At 39.3% G+C, this 20,293-nt stretch overlaps 1 protein-coding gene across 2 annotated transcripts in view; it reads left to right on the top strand.

The window, feature by feature from the left end:
* The window catches only part of RAP2C (RAP2C, member of RAS oncogene family), an 18,780-nt gene extending 782 nt beyond the window's left edge, over window positions 1–17,998 (top strand). Inside the window, exons 2-5 of one of the 2 annotated variants that reach the window (XR_011923614.1) lie at window positions 4,390–4,886; window positions 9,299–9,616; window positions 13,728–13,780; window positions 16,868–17,998. Coding sequence is in view for 1 of the 2 variants with exons in the window: in XM_072431945.1 (XP_072288046.1) it covers window positions 4,614–4,886; window positions 9,299–9,577 (552 nt within the window). In the remaining variant the exon portion in view is untranslated. The remainder of the gene's footprint in view (window positions 1–4,389; window positions 4,887–9,298; window positions 9,617–13,727; window positions 13,781–16,867) is intronic. The other variant, XM_072431945.1, reaches the window with a different exon arrangement.
* Window positions 17,999–20,293: the final 2,295 nt, after the last annotated feature.

Genomic DNA, 20,293 nt, shown 5'->3' with positions numbered 1-20,293 from the left:
GGGGCCCCCATCTGTACTGCCTGCCTGTATGGGGGCCCCCATCTGTACTGCCTGCCTGTATGGGGGCCCCTACCTGTACTGCCTGTATAGGGGGACTCTTTGTATAGATGAGGGTGCCCCCCTATCAGCCCTGTATGTATAAGGGGGTGCTCTATCTGTACTGCCTCTATATGGGGGTCCCCTACCTATACTGGGTGTATAGAGGGGGAGAGCCATTATTGGCACTTTAGGTATTAATGTTGGGGCTTATCTGTTTTGCCTCTATAAGGGATGGGGAACCCTAATTCATACTACTATGTCAAGGGGGGTGAGACCCTATCTGTATTGTCTGTATAGAACAGGTGAGACTCTATTTGTATTTCCTTAAAAGAGAACCCCCCAATCTATATTTATCCATCTGTATGGGGGAAGGAGAGAGCCCCTGTACATGCTGCCCTCCTGTCTTGCGGTGTAGGGGTGGCAGCCACTATTCACCCCAATATTAAAACTTCCTGTAAGGGGGAATCTCACAGCCATTCTGTTGTTTTCTTATTCATAGATGTACATAACCATGTAGAAATAATCTTTTCTCATTGTAAGCCCTTTCAATGCAGTTGATAGGTAGGTGCAGCCTTGTGTGCAGATAGTAGTAATACTGTAACCACTTATAATATTTGTATATAGATTGTATGTCTCGGATATTCTATCACATGTACTGTACATATATGTCGGTGATGTTCTGCTCCATGTTGCAGCCACCCACGTTTATCCCAATTTGAGGGACGATAATCTCAGCACTAGCAGACTAAGGCTACATACACATGTTCAATAGTTGTCGTTGGAAATGAACGATTTACCACCAATCGTTTGATAATCATTTACAAAAAAAAGTGCTCAATGACAGGCCAACGACGCCGATGAACGAGGAATGTCGCTGGAAAAGAATGACCGTCCTGGCCGATCTGTTTGGGCGATGATCGTTCACTATCCATTGTGTGTACGGTCGTTCAGTAATCGTGGATGGTTCTGTGGTACACTTTCTCCTGTACATGTCACTTCCTGCATCGTTCTAACACTCGTATCTAGTGTGTGTACATTATTGGTGGATTATATTTGAACCATCATAACGTTACAGCATGTACAGAATTGTGCACTATATGATTGTTCAAAATAATTGTTGGTCATTAGTCGTTCGATTCCTTACGACAATTATTGCACGTGTGTACCTAGCCTCAGGGTTCCACTGCTGGGGCGATCAACTGAGCCATTGACATTTTACATACAGTAGCTGGGGCTATGTGTTTTCATAGAAAACGCTTATCATTATTTTTTCGTGGGGTGGGCTGTGCCACAATATGCAAGTGTTCCCCTGGTTCTATATAGCAGAAATAATGCCTTTATATCCCTGTTCCTTCACTATACAACTGTGGGCTTTATTTCCCTGCTCCCAGAACATGAACCTCGAATGTAGGGCTATGTATACACGTGCAATCATTGTCATTGGAAAGGATCCTTCACGGTTCTTTCCAACGACTGCACGATGCATGAACGAGCGCTGTACATACATCACTGTTCTGCTCTAAGGAGAGGGGAGCGGGAGAACAATGAAGCGGCACCCTGCCTCGCCCTCACTCCATTCACTTCCATTACGATTGTTCGTCGTCCATTGTCCGTCCGTCTGCCAGGACGGTCGTTCATACGATGGATGACAAGCGCTGTACACACACAAGATTCATGTCTGATATTGGCCCAAAGCGGAATATTGGACGAGAACAATTGCACGTGTGTACCTAGTCTTAGGAGGGCTCATCCGTCACCCTACATGTGCTCTGCTTTTCATGTTCGGCTATGTGCACATATCAGAGTGTGTACACTGCCTTAGAATTTACTCCATATTCATTGTATGGAAATCTGCCTGACAGACACAAGCCAGTAGTAGGATGGAACATGGGGGGTGGACAGGCAGGGATGTAGGCAAAGGTTACTGGATTTCTTAAACTGTTTGCATGAATACCAAGGCTTTGTGTCAGCGGAAGTTAGATCTCGGATTCGTTGGTTGGGTAATCTGGCTTTGTCAGGACATATGGAAAGTGTTGAGCAGACATATTAAATATCAGAAATAATACAAAATATTTTGATAAATCATTGGCCTCTCCTGTTTCTCTACATGGCATCATAACAGCTGATGTACAATACACAGGCATCCGTCTTTTTAATACTGAAGTTTTTCATAAGGCAAGAAAGATTAAGCATGTGTTGGTGGTTGTGGTTTTTTTAGGGTGTGGTAAAAATATAGACAGTGTTCAGATGACACTGCGATGAGGTGAACAACACTGGAAGTAAATACAACCCAAAAGACAATACGTGTACTCTATATAATTAACATATTATAGGTTTCTGCCCATAACTACAGAAGAATTATGAAGTTAGTGGTTTGTTGGCATTATATTGCAGCTCACACATTATACAGGCAGGCTAGTTAGTTGTTGTTACCCTAATGCTAAAAAAAAAAAAAACATAAGCACATGCATCTTGCAGCCACAATGACTATTTTATAAGTATTTCGCGGAACTGTTGTCATCTTTTTTCCACCTAAGTCTTGATACTACAGACAGTGGCTGATTCTAAAGTTTATAAAAATAAACCTGCAGTGTGGATATGTCACATCATGTCGCTTAAAGTGATTGTAGTTTTTATCTGCTAATGTCAGAGTCTCATTACTACAGCTGAAACTTAGGATAAACCTGGAAAAATATGATGCAAAGAGTCCATTCATCTTGCTAGAATCAAAGCTTGCATAAGGCAGGATGACCTCCTGCTGACATTTATACTGGTCAGTCAGTTGTGGGGGCAATCATTTGTCCAGGTACCATATGAGTGCCTTCACTGCATGTGGTCTGCAGAGTGCAACATAAACCTGTAAGGGTGAAAGTGCTGACAGGGAAAGGAATGTGTAGGGAGTGGATAGGAGAGGCTGGCTGCAACATATACATTGGGGGTACATTAGCTCCACATCAGTGGTAAGCTGAGCCCAGTGCCATGTTATGTATATTGGTACCTTTTGGACATATTGTTTAGGAAAGGCTAGCAAACTAAATGAGAGTAATATATAGCGCCAACATATTAAGCAGCACTTTACATTAAATAGGGGTTGCAAATGACAGACAGTGACACAGGAGGAGAGGACCCTGCTCAGAAGAGCTTACAATCTAGGAGGTGGTGGGAAGTAGTGAGGGTTTTAGGAGACAGAAAAAGACGGGTAGGAAAGTTCGGAAAAATGGGTTTTAAGTATTCTTTGAGCAGAAAGGAGGAGCAAGTTGAATAGGACGAGGAAGACCATTCCAGAGAGTTGGGTCAGCTCTAGAAAAGTCGTGCATTTGTGCATGTGATTAGGTTATAAGTGAGGAAGTCATTAGTAGGTCATTGGAGGAGCGACGTTAGTCCCAGAGAGGAGGATGTTACAGTAGTCCAGACAAGAGAAGATAAGAGCGTGTACAACGAGTTTTTGGTGGTCTCTGGGGACACAATGCAATACAATTACAATTGCACATTAACAGTAGAAACTACACTGGCCATCTCTAGCTCTCCTAAACTGTCACAAAATGGGTGCTGTTCATGCTTTTTTTTTTAAACTCCACCATGTCCAGTTATTTTTTTTCTTTACAGTTATTATCCTTTTTCACCTAAAAGACATCTGAAAGGTGCTGATGTCTCAACACGTGCCAAAATTAGTTTTTAGAGTTAGAGAATTAGAGTTAGTTACCTAAAAGTGTCATGTCATTAATGGGAGGTTTACCTTTAACTACACTGACAATATACTCACCTCATCTACTTGGTTATATCCCACTTCTAGTCTTCATGCTTTCTGTACCAAAAGTTGTCTTCACGCTGGCTGAACCTTCACAGTGAGCCCTCATAGACTTGTACTAGACCACTGTCCATGAATTGAGACACTCTGAAAGTGCAGCTATGGGTGAATGAAAATTGTCTGCAGAGGATGAAAACAAAAACAACTCTCTATCTGTCCTACTGAGGAAAGTAAACAGCCTGGGGTCAACAGGGGTAGTTAAGTTTAGTTCAGGACAGTCAGTTAATGCTGTTCTCACTAAAAGCTGGCTAAACAGGGCTTTAATCATTTTCTAAGTTCTGGGTAAGTTTGCAGTATGGCAAAATGATTTGTCTCCAAATTTTAGGACAAGTGCACATATGACTGAATCTGAGTGTGTCAAAAATTCAAATTTTCAAGTCAATGCCTTTTTGTTGTGTGACATTTGGAGAAGAGCAGTTATCACGGATCATTTTACAAGACGTCTTTCAATATAGTTTGTTGCTAGGAATTATTAAGTCTTTTCTTTTTCATATTTTGCCTAATTTTAATAACATTCTTTTACTTTTGTTTCACATTCACAGGAGTCGGAAGGGATAAGAGAAGTTGTTGCTGTCCTTGTGTTGTTCTGGTCGGACCCATCCACTAAACAGTTGGACGCCGCTTTCTCTAGATCCACAACATCCAGTGGACACTTCTTATTGACAGAGGATATGACCTCGTTGAAACTCCATCCATCACATTAACACCTCTCCTCCTGCTGTCCTGTTGCAGTGCATGTGCAGATTGACTCTTCCTTTCTGGGTCCATGAGGGAGTACAAAGTGGTGGTGTTGGGCAGCGGAGGGGTTGGGAAGTCAGCCTTGACTGTACAGTTTGTTACAGGCACTTTTATTGAGAAGTATGACCCCACTATTGAGGATTTCTACCGCAAGGAGATTGAAGTGGACTCTTCACCATCCGTACTGGAGATCCTGGATACAGCTGGCACAGAGCAGTTTGCCTCCATGAGGGATTTATACATTAAGAATGGGCAGGGCTTTATCTTAGTGTATAGCTTGGTGAATCAGCAGTCATTCCAGGTAAGCATGAACTCTGCTCCAGGCACGTTTCCTTCTAGAAGGGGTTGTGGGCTACAACAGCCCAATGGAATACCACTGTATTGGGCACCACCAGTTTTCCAGCTGGGCTGCATTGTGTAATGTGTAAAGACATGGTGAGCAGACACGTAAAAGCAAATACTAGTTGGCTTGTCCTTTTGAAATTGCTGGGAGTACTAGGGGAGTACAGCAAGGATGATCCATTTTAGTAAAAAGTAGACTTGGCCCAGTCCCCCCATCTTTCTTTCTTTGATAATTTTAACCAAAAGTGGCAAATGAATTTAGGAGTTTTTCTTTTTTAAATCAAATAATGTGGCTCAACACAGATTATGGTTGATTTTTTTTTATGCATGGTGGCCACTGCTAGTCCTATTTTTTAGTTTTTTAGATCTGTGCCCTCTCTTTCCCATGTTAGTAACACATGTGATCCCAAACATATATTGTATTATTAAACTGACACTGCTTTATGAATCATTTTCTTGTACATTTGTCTGCAACATATATAAGTCTTGCAGAGCTACTTTCTTGTGTTACTTCTTTATGGTTCTAAAGTTCATCTTGTTATTCCAGGACATGAAAACTTTATATACAACCCAGTCCAAGAAGATTCTGTTTATAGCTGTAGTTAGTGGCACAAATTATGCAGCCTCAGCTGATGTTCTCTTTTACATTTGCATGAGTCAGTGCTGCTTCAGAGAGACTGCCTGCAAAATCCTTTTAGGGAAGGAAGACTCTGGACAGATTTATAAAGGATAGCTGTACTTTCAAACAAGGCACAGTTACTGTCACAAATAACGCCCCCTCTTTTTCACTGCCTTAATGTAACTCACTCTACCCCTTCAGAGTTTATACTTTCTTACAAAAGTTTATACAAAAAGATAAATACACACCTTATAACTGTTCCATTTACGTGTCTTATTTGTTGTTTTGTTTACCTGCCTATAAGATTTGTGCACACACTCATGGCACTAGAACAGCTAACAGGGTGACGAATATGTTTCCCATTTTAGCAGACTTGCTGTGTCCCCCGCTGGATCACAGAACAATGATGGCCCCTTAGATTTTTACTCTGCATTTTCACATAACATTCATAGACATATGTGCATTGCAGAGGCATTCATTCTGAAGGTTATTCCATGCTTTTGAGGTAACAAAGATACATGCAGTGCATTAATGTGTTTTTGGTGTTCTGCATCGATAAATGTAGTTCAACACCTAGTGTGAGTCCACATCTTAAAAGAACATGATACACAACTGTGGTCTCCCTTCTAAAGCCCTGTACAGACATCAGATTACTGTTGCTGAAAATAATCTTTGTTGATGATTTCCAGGGACAGGAGAACAAACAAGTGCTGTAAACACAACATTGTTCAGTTCTATGAAGAGGAGAGGGGACAAGCAAGTGGCACCCCAACTGCACTGTCCCTGAAGGAGAGTTCAACAGTTATCCCCGCTTGGTTGGTTATTCATTGACCCTGGGGGGATGGCTGCACAAATGCTAGATGTTCATCAAAGAAAGTCACTACTGTTCATCTAAGGGCGGGGTTGGCAAACTTTTTGGACTACTTGGCCATTTCAGGAGGTGAAGAAGGAACACTAGGCCAGAAGAAACAAGGTGTATAAGGAAAGGTTTTTTCCAACCATGACTGCAAGCGAGCAGCCTCAGTCCTCCGATCATCCGCAGTGTAGTCTCTGTATGTGTGCGTGTGCTTGGCATCGAAATGCCCCATGAGATTCGACCACCTGAAAGTGCTATTGGTTGCACACTAAACACAGGGCTTTGTTGCCGCGTTGGCTGAAGAATATTTTGTCAGTCCATTCGGGGTTGTAGACACGACGTTCAAGGTCAGCCTTCCGGAGACTGGTAGCTGCACGTTGCTTCTGCTCTTTAGGCATAGTAATTGGGATTACTGTGCGGGAACTCCATAATATCGCGGGAACTCGATAGGCCTGACTGGAATACTGGCTAGACCGTATCCGGCCTAAAGGCCGGGGTTTGTCTACCTCTTGTCTAAGGGCACAGTAACCTAGCTTGATACTTATCAACATATTCGTGGGGCCATTGAATGCCTTGTTTCTCTGTTTGATAAGCCAGAGCTGTCCTGTGTCCTCTGCATACTTCTAAATTCTCTCAATAAACCTTTCTAGTTTGTATCTTGAAATACAGAATGATTAGTTTACATGGATGAGTAGCAGTTAGACAGTTCAGGGTGGACACACACAAGACATTTTGGCAGATAAAAATATATCTCTCAGTCCTTTATGTGTGTGTTTTTAAAGCAGATGTTTAATCTGCTAATATTTAAACCTCCCTGGTTACCCCTCTCCCTCTCATTAACATAATCAAGATATTTAAAAATAAAACCTTTCCAATTTCATTACATTACTATATTTTAGACCCAGTCACTTCATCAATGTGTTTCTGTACTTTTTTCTGCAGTGCAGGCAGTTCATGGCTTGTGGGAGAGACCAAACAGGGTGCTGTACATAGCTTACCACATACTACCAAATGCAGGGTAACTTAGGTAATGCCCACATGTGATGCTAAGCCTCCATGATTGAAAGAACTAAAATCCAATGAATGAAAGGGGTGGACAGGAACAGTAAGGCTTGGGGGGGGGGGCTAAATGGAGGGGGATGTCCATCAGTCAGGAAATGAGCCAGGTTCTGACTTACTGCAGCTTCTAATGCTTTTTTTGTGACTCTGTGAATAGCCTGCGTATCTGAGCAAGGCTGAAATTAGGGTTGGGGTTCAGTAATAATGGGATAAAAGGCAGGAACATGAGCACATATTGCAGATATATAGTGCATTTTATTAATTGTTTTTCCTTCTTTACTGCAGTTTTTTTCTTTTTTCACAGTGCAGATGTAATTAAGTATTGACATTAATTTTGCATTCAGGCTGTCATTATCCACTGCTCTTTTTACCTGTAATGATGATAATGCCTTGAGTGTTGCTGAAGACTAATGTTTCTTGTAAATCAGATCCTCCAGCAGTGTAGTCCATCTCTCCTTTCCTAATAGTCCTGTAAATCTGCCCTTTTCTGGTAATGCTGTGGGTTTTGGCTGAAATGCCTTTGAAGCGTGCTAGATTGAGCTATTTTGTTGATTCGGCAAACACTGTCATCATTTCACAACCATTATTTTGTGCACAGCATTGCTGTTTCGTTTTTAGATCTCCTATGCAACATAAGGATGACTCTAGGAGGAAGTAATTGTTTGAAACATCAACTCTCCAAGTAACTGGGTGAATGTGTGATTTATTTGTTCATTTTATTGATATACTGTAGTCAGAATTGAATTATTAATATTAAATATGATTTATATAGCGCAACCTATTACACAGAGCTGTTCATTAAACAGGGATTGCAAATGACAGACAGATACAGACAGTGACACAGGAGGAGGAGAGGACCCTGCCCCGAAGAGCTCACAACATTCAGCTTTGAAATAAAATACACCTATTGAAATACAGCTCACCTGACCACTGGTTTTCGTCTCATGCTTAGTTATAGTACAGCAGTCCGCTGTTCTTAAAGTAAGGCCATGTTCTGCCCATTGCAGCCAAACTGCACTCCAGCCCCCCCATCCTCAAAGAAAAGGTAAGTATATGCAAAGACGAGGTGGGGAAATAAAGCAAATATAATGCTTTGTTCTGCCTGGGAAAGCACAGGTTTGGATTGGAGAACCAAATATGATTGGGTTCATGCAAACATCTGAGCATCCAGACTTACATTTGTGTAATTTTGCAGGCTAACTAATGAAACATACATATTTTGTAGTAATAGTATCCTTACTAATTTAGGACTGAAAAATATAGAAAGAGCACTCGGAGCTCAGAGACGTTCACTGACTGATATTATATAATTGTTCTACCACTCACCTAAACTTTGTTTGTTTTGTATTATTTTTCGGTAACCACCCAAAAACAGCCAGGGTTGTTTCTGAATAGTGCCAGGTAGTTTACCCTGCTGAAGGGAACTGGGGAGAACTCGGCATGGTCAGCATTTGACTCTTGGATTAGGTTGCAAATTGAGGGATTACAGTTCTGTAAATTCTGCATATACAGTTCTGTGCTGTGTCACCAAATTCCTTGACAAATATTGCCTCTACATGTTAAATTGGTACAAAATTACATTTTTGCAATCTCAATAATGTTACACAAGAACGGGAAAATGTCGTTTTAACACCATTGAGACTGCCTGCTAAAAATGTATTACATTTCTGTTTCTAGGAAACTTTTACTTCATATATTAAATGTATTCATGTAGGCATATGTTACCAAAAAGGTCAATTTTTAATAAATCTGCATTCATTTGCAAAAGAAACCATTTTTAGATTGTAAAGCACATTGTATGAGTTATTTAATTTAGTTGCTTTTTGTTTTTTACTAGGATATCAAGCCAATGCGGGACCAAATAGTCAGAGTGAAGCGATACGAGAAGGTACCCCTTATTTTGGTCGGGAACAAGGTTGACCTGGAGTCTGAGCGAGAAGTCATGTCTACAGAAGGCCGCTCTCTAGCTCAGGAATGGGGCTGCCCTTTTATAGAGACGTCAGCAAAGAGCAAGACTATGGTGGATGAACTGTTTGCAGAGATCGTCAGGCAAATGAACTATGCATCTCTGCCTGAGAAGCAAGATCAGTGTTGTACAACGTGCACTGTTCAATGAGACACTCCGAGGGACCTCAAACGTGGCCATAAAGAGCAGGTCAGTGTTATACCTTTCTGTAAATGTTTTCTTAGCAGTTTAGGAATGCCTTTAGGATATCAAAGGGCACTGGATTCTGATGTATTCAAACTGAGAAGCATAAAACCGTTTTCTCTCTGCTCAGGTTAAATCTGCTGCATGCATAGCTAGGTGAATTGTAGGGATAAGGTGCATCTGCTGGGGTGAGGTCCAGATTTTAACTACTCATCTTTGAGGAGAGCAGTGGTTCCCAAATATGTTTTCTTTTATATAATCCACACCCCAATAATCCTAAAATAGACCTAAAACATACCTGTCCACTTCCATTTATGTATGTTGTGCAGATCATTAGTTTATGCTTTATGTTTGGGGTCGGAGCTCACTGGGTGAATTTAGGAGTTAGGTTACTGTTATGTTAATCCAGTTATATAATAATACCTTAATCTTTCTTTGTACTAGCCTACTGTTATATGTCTGTATTCAGCCTGGGAGAGAAGGGGCAGCAATTTAAGCCAATGAGGTCTTAGATATTTCTGAATGCTTTGACTCTAACAAATGGAGATTGCTTATTGCAGAAGAAAATTTAGTGATAACCTCATTAGATTGCTGCTGCTCCATTACAAGTCAAACACAGCTTTTTCCAAGCAAGTATTTCTGTCAATTCTTTATTTCTGTAGGGAATGTACTGTATAGTGTCTGACAGGCTGTTTGGATCAGAAATCTGGATGAACTGAATTGCTAAATCTTTTGACAGGTAAAGATAGTTCTCACAACAACAGTACATATTTAGCGTTTTACTTACACCTAAAGTTTTCAATGTTAGTCATAACGCTTTGGTTTAATTAAGGTGTTTATGGTTAAGAGTACTTAATGCAGAATAAGCTCTACAAATAAAAAAAATTGGCACCAGGCAGGCCCTGTATTGCAGAAGGGACTAACAATATATATTCTGCAAAAAAAATAACCGTACTTGCTTGACTGCAGGTTTTTTAATACTCACCTGTCCCCATTTTGTTGCGGATGCTGACTACTCTCTTCTCTTCCTGGTTTCAACCTTTGGCCATGTTGATTGGAGGGGCTGACTTCTGGTAATTCATTCAGTCCTGGCAATTTTGTTTTTTTTTTTTTTTTGTCAGAAGATGGCAGGTAAGTGTTTTATTGCAGAAAGGTCACTACCTGTCCCTTTCTGCAATGAAGACCTCCCTGATCGCAATGTTTCAAAGTGAAACTTTAGTTTGGCTTTGAGGCAATATATTAAATGTGTAAATTAAATTGAGAGATCAAAAGGAAGTTGTAAGGGATAGTTGAGACAAGAAGATGCTGAATAACTATTAGTTGTGCAACTACCATATAAACCATCTGGAGGCAATACTAGCAGTTTCACCAGTTACACATTTTGTGTACTGCAAGTTCTTTTTGCACCAAATATTAAGGTGAAAGTGTAGCTAGTGAGGCTAAGCTTAGACTGGTGGTGAGGTTGTGGGGGGCGCTTACATGTAGGTTCTACACATGGCAGCCTCCTAAACTGTTACTGCCACCACCTGTCAAATCTGCCAACTGTGGTTCTTTAGCAGTGTTGTAGTATAAGTGGCTGAGTAGCCGGAAAGGTGCTGGTAGCTGCGTGGGATCGCTTGATCCCTCTCCAGGTCTGAACCTGCCCTGAGGTAAGCAAGTACAGATAGTCCCCGGGTTACTTATGAGATAGGGACTGTAGGTTTGTTCTTAAGTTGAATTTATATGTAAGTTGGAACAGGTATATTATTTTAATAAATGCAATTAGGACAGATGTTTTTCCGAACATAATATTAACATGCTGTCGGTTACTGTATAAAGTCCTCACTGTGAGCTAACAAGCAAACAAAGCAAAAAAAAAGAAAAAAATTTATGAAGGCTAGACATTCATTAACCTCTGGAGCAAGCTGTGCTTTGATAGGCAAAAAGAAACAGCTGCAGAGTTTGTCTTGATCATTAAAGAGTTACAAGATGTTACAGATCATCTCTTCTCTTAGGATCACCCACAACCTCAGCTGTGTTTAGCAAAAAGACTTCTTCTGCAAGAAATCCCCCCCCCCCCCATCAAGCCTTCGTCCTGCACACAAGCAGCAGGGAACCCCCCCTTGTATCTAGGAGTCGTCTGTATGTCGGATGTCCTTAACTTGAGGACTACCTGTATAATATACGTACAGTGTGATACAGAATTTAGTACTGGCCTGTTTTTAGGAGGTTGTTTGTTCTGAAAATAAAAATGGGGAAATAGGGAACACTTCCCCATAAGTTGATCATATAAAGTTTCCAGGAAATTGGGATTTAATGTGAGTATCACCTTTTATGTGCTTGCTGTACTATGTATTTTAACCCTTATATATAATCCAAACATTTTACAGTTCAACCCCCCCCCCCCCCAGTTGTTGTGCCTAAGATGCAGTACAATCAACTTCTTTGCTAAATGTCTTTTGTTACAAAGGTAAATATAGAATAAAACCACTTGGAGCTCAATACTTTCTCATTTGACGGTCAAGGATTTGTAATGTATTCAATGACAATACCATATTGTATTGGCAGTCATTGGTATTAGAAATATGGCAGACAAAGGATAAATGTGGTAAATCTTTTTATTCCAACAGCCAATAGATGGAGTGATAAAGTTTAGTGCAACCTTTTATTCTATTTTGTGTCCCTATAGCACTTATTGTTGATTATACATGGTGGATGTTTATTTTATATTTAGGAGAATGATTGTTGTATATTTTTATTTACCGTATACGTATTTACCGTATATGTAATATTATTGTTTCATAATCCTTTTGCTAACTATATACAAACAATACAGCAATCTAACTATATACAAACAATCCTTTGGTGCTATATAGATCTTGCATCTAAAAAATGTTAGCATTTGCAATGTTGTTGACAGAAGACCGAGCTATATGGGGAAATTACTAAACTTCAAATGTAATCATAATGGAAATATTGTGCAGCAAATATTTTCATGTAAAAACGTTTTTACATTAAGGCTTAGTCTACATGAACTGTTCCCCCAGCGTTTAACCTGAGGCTTTTAAACCCCCCGTTTGAAACGCCAATGCATTCCAATAGAGGAGCTGTGACATGTTCTGTATCTATAACACATACTACAGCTCCTCCAGGGCTGCGGGAGCAATAGGAAGTGGAGCTGTCAGCATAGCAGAGCTCCACTGATTGCTCTGATCCCTGATTGGCTGAGGAAAGGGAAATCCTGATGTGGCAATTCTTGGTAAAATGCGTCATAGGCGTTTATCAAAGTTTTTTAGAGTTTTAAAGTCAAGCTTTAAAAAGCTTTAAAACGCTTGTAAAAGTGCATAAAAAAGCATATAAATGTGGTAGGAATTTTTATATATGCATGGGTCAAAAGGTTTAGAAAAGTCAGTCTGTAAATAGATAGAGAACTGACTTAAAGATCACATCCAGAGAGTAGTGATTAATGATTCATACTCTGAATGGTCTAAAGTTTTTAATGGTGTACCCCAGGGTTTAGTGTTGGGGCCTTTACTGTTTAACATCTTTATAAATGAAACAGAGTTTGGGATTATAGACACCATTTCTGTGTTAGCAGATGACACCAAACTATGGAATTAGGTCCATACAGCATTTATTATTGCGAAATGTAAAGTTATGGACTTGGGGGCTAACAACATGCATGCTTTATATTGTCTAGGGGGAATGCATTTGGGGCAGTCAGAAATTGAAATAGATCCTGGGGTACTGGTGAGACTGTTGATCCAGGGAACATCTGATTGCCTCATGGAATCAGGAAAGAATTTTTTTTCACCTGTTGGAGCAAATTGTACCATTTTTTTTTTCTTTTTTTGCCTTCCTCTGGATCAACTATGTCCGTAGGGTTTTATATCAGGGTTATGTTTACTTCCCTAGTGGGTAAACTTATGTCTTTTTTTAACCTGACTTACTATGTATGTAATCTGATTTTAAAAATTGAAATGATTAGATGTGAAAAGCAGGATAGGAGTGGCTGTAGAAACCTGTTCTGAGGAAATGCTGTAACTGCCTGTACTTACCTCTCCTTCTAAAAATTACTTGCTTACTGTCCTATGGATCCAACAAGGTTTCTACTTTTTATGTCATCTGTCTGTAATAGGTATGCAGATCACTCACATATTCTGACTTTCCTGATCCACGCGCTTGTTCCAGGTTCGTATCAACAGGGGTGGGCAAACTTTTTGACTCAGGAGTCACAATGAGTTTAAAAAAATTTGACTGTGCCTGTATCAGATGGATGGAAAGTGTTTGTATGAACTGATATAAATTACATGTAAAGGCCATTACCTAAAAATAAAAGAAAACTTTCAGTGGGTACTGTGTTGTTGGACAGTTTTTAATCAATATTTGACTGGCCGGATTAAATAGCCCAACAGGCCGTAGTTTGCCCATGCCTGGTCCAGATTGCCCAGTTTTTTAGGGAAGCAATGGTGAGGCACAGTGACATCCCTCACTTCCACAAACCAGGGTAAGTGTTTGTTTTTGTTTTTTTTCCCCCCTATGTTAGCCTTAGGCTTAGTCTACACGGACTGTTTCCCCAGCGTTTAACCTGAGGCTTTTAAAGCCCATGTTTGAAGTCCCCATGCATTCCAACGGGCTAATCTACACCAGGACGTTTCCTTCAGGCACGTTTTTGAGCTTTATTTTAAACGTTGCTTGCAACGTTTAAAAAATTAAAACGCTGGTAAATCGCGGGAAAACACGTCCATTGATTTTAATGGGAGCGTTTTTCTGCGTTTATGCATGCTAGAAATTGTCAATAAAAAAGCTTCCATTGATTTCAATGGAGGCTTTTACAAACGTTTTAACAATAGCCTGTGTCCTGTGTCACTATTCCATGTGTCATGCATGATTAATTACATGTACTATGCTGTTAGGAATTAACACCTATGCCTGGCACGTGTGAAATTGTCTGCCATTGTGTTTGCTTTTGGTGCTTTTCACACCTGCAAATGATGTCATTCATTATCACTTGTGTGTAGTCATTGTCTTTATTTGTGCTTCACTTTGCACTCTTTTCACTCTATTCTGTGTATACTGTTACATTTGTCACTGTACTGTTGCATGATCACATTATCACATGTATGCAGGGATGTATGTACTTCCTGTACTTGCAGAAATCACTTCTACCAAGTGCTAAAACGCTTGTAGAATCGCGGTTAAACGCGGCATAGACGTTTTTCAGCTTTTTCCAGCATTTAAAAAAAAAGTTTTAAAACGTTTGAATAAGTGCATAAAAACGCTTATAAACGCAGTAGGAACGTTTACATGCCTTTTTACAAAACGTCCATGTAGACCCAGCCTAAGTGCATAAAAACGCTTATAAACGCAGTAGGAACGTTTACATGCCTTTTTACAAAACGTCCATGTAGACCCAGCCTTATCTTTTAAAACACCCATGTAGGTATTCTGACATTGGAGGCTGGGGGGTTCTTGGTAAAACAGGCCTTCAGTTTTCAAGAAATGTCTCCAATTTAAAATGGCATAATAAAGTAAATCCAAAGTTCCACCTTAAAAACTTCATGATTGGGCAGGTCATTATTGTTCTCGTCTGGAACAATCCTTTCCACCTGCCTGATCGCTCTGGGTATCTGCGCAGCTCAGCTTTAGTTGCCAGGATTCCCCGGCTTGCCCTGTGCATGACAAGAATGAATGCGCTCAGGAATTCCCGTTCTTCCCGAAACAAAAGGATGGCTTTTACTAGCACTTTAGGCAAAAATGAGTATTGAATTCTTGCAGTTTAAAGTTTTATATGTATATGGGATCCTGGTTCATTACATCTACTGTACTCTTTTATGGTCACCTATTTGAAGCCATGTGTGTATTATAAATGTATAGTTAGTGTTTTTCCTTGAACGTAATGACAACACTATCACCATTGTAATATACATTCTTAAACAGGTGACTTCTGATTGGTATGTATTGTTGTGCTTTTTTATATAGGTTTTTATGTTTCTAAGATCTAAAATATCCAGAGTTTTGTTAGTAAATATTTAAATGTATATGGGTCTAGTCTGCATCTGATAAAAACAAGAGTCATCTGTTAAATCAAGAATATCTATTCCCACAGCCCAAAAATTTTGGCCAATACAAACATGTATGTTTATGGCAATATGCATCAATATCTAGACTGTCCTCTTATATCTAGGGGCAAAATAGGTTAGTTCATTTAGAAAATGGGAAAATGGGAATCTTTGCCTTTAATTAGGGGGTTACATTGACGATAAGAAAGGCGCCAGTAGAGAGCGGTCTGGTTCCCAAGCATTGAACGCTAAAGTATTTACATATTTTAAACAAGCATTGTGGAGAAATTCATCAACACGAACACTAAAATGTCAGCTCTCTTCCTGTTATTTTCTGTTGCACCAGATTCTTTGCAGTCTGTCCGTCTTTTTTTGTAAACACTTTATAGCCTTTGTTGTGATCTTTGAGAACAAAATACTTCAGAGAGCAAGCAATTAGAAAGAGCAGAGTGTTTTAAACTCTTTAACGCTATGTAAATACTTAGTCAGTCATCTTGGCAGAGAGAACCACAGCCCAGAAATGTTAGGAAAGGTTTGTTGGCTACCCTGATTGGCTCAGATCCATGTATTGGTATGAGCAGTGAGTACTTCCAGGAGCGCCGATCCCTCTGTGGTTGTGCATACCTATTATTGCTGCCACTAACTGCTCACTTGGAGTACTAATAGGCTCCGTGTATAATATGAGAACTAACTTTATCCTAAGTCTTTTTATTGTTTTGAGGGGAAAACGGAAAAACTAGTTTTAAAATATTTTTATATTTTCCTTGTAGTTCACAGAAGATAGCTGTAAATTCTGAACATCGTTTGAAATATCAGTTCAGTCCATGGGAACTTGCAAGGATGCACAATATCTGACACAATCGGAATGTGTGTTGTTCCGACTTCCTGAAAACCTACTTAAAGTAGAACTAAATGTAAAATAAAATTCAATTGCTTTATTGCTGAAGAGATATCTGCCTGATCTCGGTGTTTTAAATGCACTCGCCTGTCCTTGTTTCTTCTCGGTGCCATCCATCTTCACTTTTTTCCTCTTTCCTGGTTTCCTGGCTGGCCATCTTGATTGGTCGATTATCTTTTTGGCAGGCAGGACACAGAAATCGACCAAACGTGGTTTCAGGCAGTAGTAAAAGCCTGAGTGCTTCTTTACAAATATTAACTTTATTCAAACACTTCTTTTATTGAATATTGACTTACTTTTCTTTCTGTGTCTCCGCAGATAACTCAGAGGAAATTTGCACAGCTTCGGCTTTGAAGAATTTACAGCCCAGGTTGCAGATCTGAGCCGTGATAAACCTGTCCGCACAACAGCACATTTGCCATACATGTCATCAAACGCTCAGAGAGGGCAGGCCCTGTTCGCTCGCCATCAACGGCTGTGCATAGCACGTTTACCATAAGTTAAAAAAATATATATTCATTTTTTTTCCCTTTTCTAGTCTCCCTAAGTTACTATTAACAGCTAATATGCAACAGTTCAGTCTTGTGTTTTTTTTATTTTTTTTTTAATTGATATAATTTTTTTTTTTCCTGAAACTTGTATTTATTAAATACTTAAACTCAGTATTACCTACTTAATGCCTTTTTAAAAGACAGTTTTAACAGAGGATTATTTGAGCCTTAATCGCATGGTTTATTTTCTATACGTTACCTCGAATCTGCTCTTAACTCCTTCAGTGCCAGTGAGCCAGCAATTTGGGGTCTGTCAATGCCTCTCCTGCCTCTCTTGCATTGAAGGTGTTTGTACAAATATTTTTTTTTTTAAATAATTTCCTAAAACCTAGCACCTGATTTGAGACTATGTTTACGTTCTTACGGTATAAAGTGAAGCTGCTTGACGTTACATCCGACCTGCCTGTTGGGTTTATTTTCTCAACATTGTTGCCCCAGCTGCAGAAGTTGTCTGTTGGGTTCACAAAAGTCAGTGGCCAAGCAAGCGGACAATTGGCTGTCTAGGTTAGGGGTGATTCCGGAAAAAAAGTGTTGAAATCCTCCTGGAGAATCAAATGCAACCTCAGTGCTTAATGTGTTTGAAGATATGAAAAAAAAACTCTGAACTGAACGCTCCGGTGCATCGGAGTTGGCTTCCTGGGTAGTTGATAGGCTTGCACAGGAACCAAGTTATTAGAATACAAATGTATATGGTTTGAATAATTTTGCCTGTATCTTTACAATTATTTTTATCATGTATTTCTTCCAACTCCATTGACCACCTGCTTTTTATTCTTTTGGTAAGGGTTCTGACTTTGTTTGTTTATAATATTCTTCAGATGATTTCCCCCCCCTTTCTTCCACATGTGCACATATAAGTCTAATGCAAATAAAATGATTTTACTTTTTCTAGTTTAAATGTTGTGCTTTTTTATTTCTTTATAAATCAAAACGTATGATATTTGTGCTTGCACTGTTACAATGCCTGGTTACAAAACCTAAGACTTGAGCTTGTATACATTTTCAGCCCACTATCAACTGATATTGTGCTAATGGCAAAAGGTTTTAGGGTAATTCATGCAATGAAAAATAGAGGTGATATACATACATATGAACTCAAATGTATAATGTTGCTTGGGCTTTTTCAGAAAATATATTGTAGCCAGCACAAGGTATTGGCTTACCTAAAGTACAGGTAAACTGTAGCAAAGAGCTTCTCATAAATGCTCCTTTTTGGTATTTTAAAGCAGTATTGAATATTCATTATAACCTATATCCATTTATATGGTTTCACTTTTCTAACCCTTTCTATGTTTAATTTTGGTATACCGTATTCATTTTAGTAATTTTAGTTTAGTTAGGTATAAAAATTTACTGTTTGTCAATGGCCATTTCTGCTGTTTTTGCTGCCTAAGTTTTATTGCTGCACTGTATGCCCCTGGCTGGTCCTGTGCAGAATGATGATTTGGTAATGTGTCAAATGGGTGCAAAAAGAAAACCTTTTACATTGGAAAGGTGTTCAGTGCCCATTCTTTTGCAAGGGAAGCAAGAAAAGTGTTTGGAAGTTTGCTAAAGAACTTCCTCAAATGCTCAGCAGGAAAATGACAAAGTGAAGGGGAGAAAAACCCTGAAAGACAATTTGAAAGTGCTATATTCATAAGGTAAACTATTGCATTGAGAAAATATAAAGTATTCTAAAAATGCAGAAATTCAGTGCTGACATGTACACTCAGCAATGTTACCCCTAACCGTATTATTAGGAAGGGTATTGGGGCAGAACACTTAATCTGCCTCCTTTTCAATTAACAAAAAGGTATCATGTAATAATTTTTACATGTCAGAGAGAAGATGTAACAAGGAAAGAGTTTTGCAAATGTTTCTATTGTTAATAATAAACAATATTTATATAGCGCCAACATATTCCGCAGCGCTGTACATTAAATAGGGTTGCAAATGACAGACACAGACAGTAACACAGGAGGAGGAGAGAACGCTGCACCGAAGAGCTTACAATCTAAGGATTCTTAGTGCCTTTCTTGGCTTGTTCTTAAGGAGAGAGAGGTTCTTTGGTCCAACCACACTTCCTACATTACAGTGATCGTGCTGCTGCTCCATAGATAAAGCAAGTATGCGGTGTGCTTCTGAGGCTATAGGTGCAATATTAGAATGATCGCCAAATGCAAATATAGAATATAGAAAACTCTGCAGCCCCAATTAAAATATACTTTTAAGGAAAGCTAAGTGACATAGGGAGGTAGCCTTTGCTCTCATTATATTGTTTGATGAAGTGCAACATACCAGAATAAACTAACAGTTATTATCTGCTTTGATGTGGTTGAGGATTGAAAACATCTGACACATAAAAGCCAACAAATGCTTATTGCCACAATGCTTATAAACCATTCTGCTGGGTCTGTGATCACATAGGGTAATTGCATATAATTCTTCCTTTCACATTTGAGCTTCAGAAGGACAACTTCCATATAGGAACACATAATGAACGTGGTATACATGTGTTGTATCTGCTCTGTAAAAACTCGGTGTGATGCAACTCAATAGGTTGATTAAACTTCTAGGAAGTTTGCTGGGCCTGTGCTTCCAAACCACTGTGAACCTACCACTAACATACCACTCCTCCAGCTGCTTCCAGCCTGACATCTTGCTCAACTTAACCATCTCCCTGTCAATTTTTTGTGTTTGGACCTGAAGTCATTTGTAGCACATCTAACCAAAAAAGTACTTCCCTTCCAAGAAAAATTACCACGGTTATTGTATTAACAGTCTCTGCACATCCGCTGTAGAAGCCTATCAGACAAAATGTTTAGGGATTTGTTTTGTCTAGATGATTGGTCCTACATCCAATGACATTATTGACATTAATGGGTAAGACCACAAAAACCTTTTGTACAATATGAAAGTTGTGCTTTTACTCACAAAACCCTAGTTTTCTTTTGCGTTCTTTTCTTATACTGTGACATATCACTTGTTTGTATTTCAACAACATCACACGTGTTCATAGCATGATTTTGCTTCTTGGTCTTCTAGAAAAGAATTTGTATATGGGTAGCACTGTACCTTTTACTTTGTATTTCTGAAGTTCTGGCTTCACAATTTATGTAATTATTTTTATCTCCCTGTGTTTGAGTTTCCTTCAAGTACTCCAGTTTGTTCTTCTTCAATCTTTAAATGCAGAGTCGGACTACTGAAATCTAAA

The sequence above is a fragment of the Pyxicephalus adspersus genome, chromosome Z (genome assembly GCF_032062135.1).
Source record: "Pyxicephalus adspersus chromosome Z, UCB_Pads_2.0, whole genome shotgun sequence".
NCBI lineage: Eukaryota > Metazoa > Chordata > Amphibia > Anura > Pyxicephalidae > Pyxicephalus > Pyxicephalus adspersus.
The sequence above is the reverse complement of the archived record's forward strand: the minus strand, read 5'-3'. Positions and strand labels throughout refer to the sequence as shown.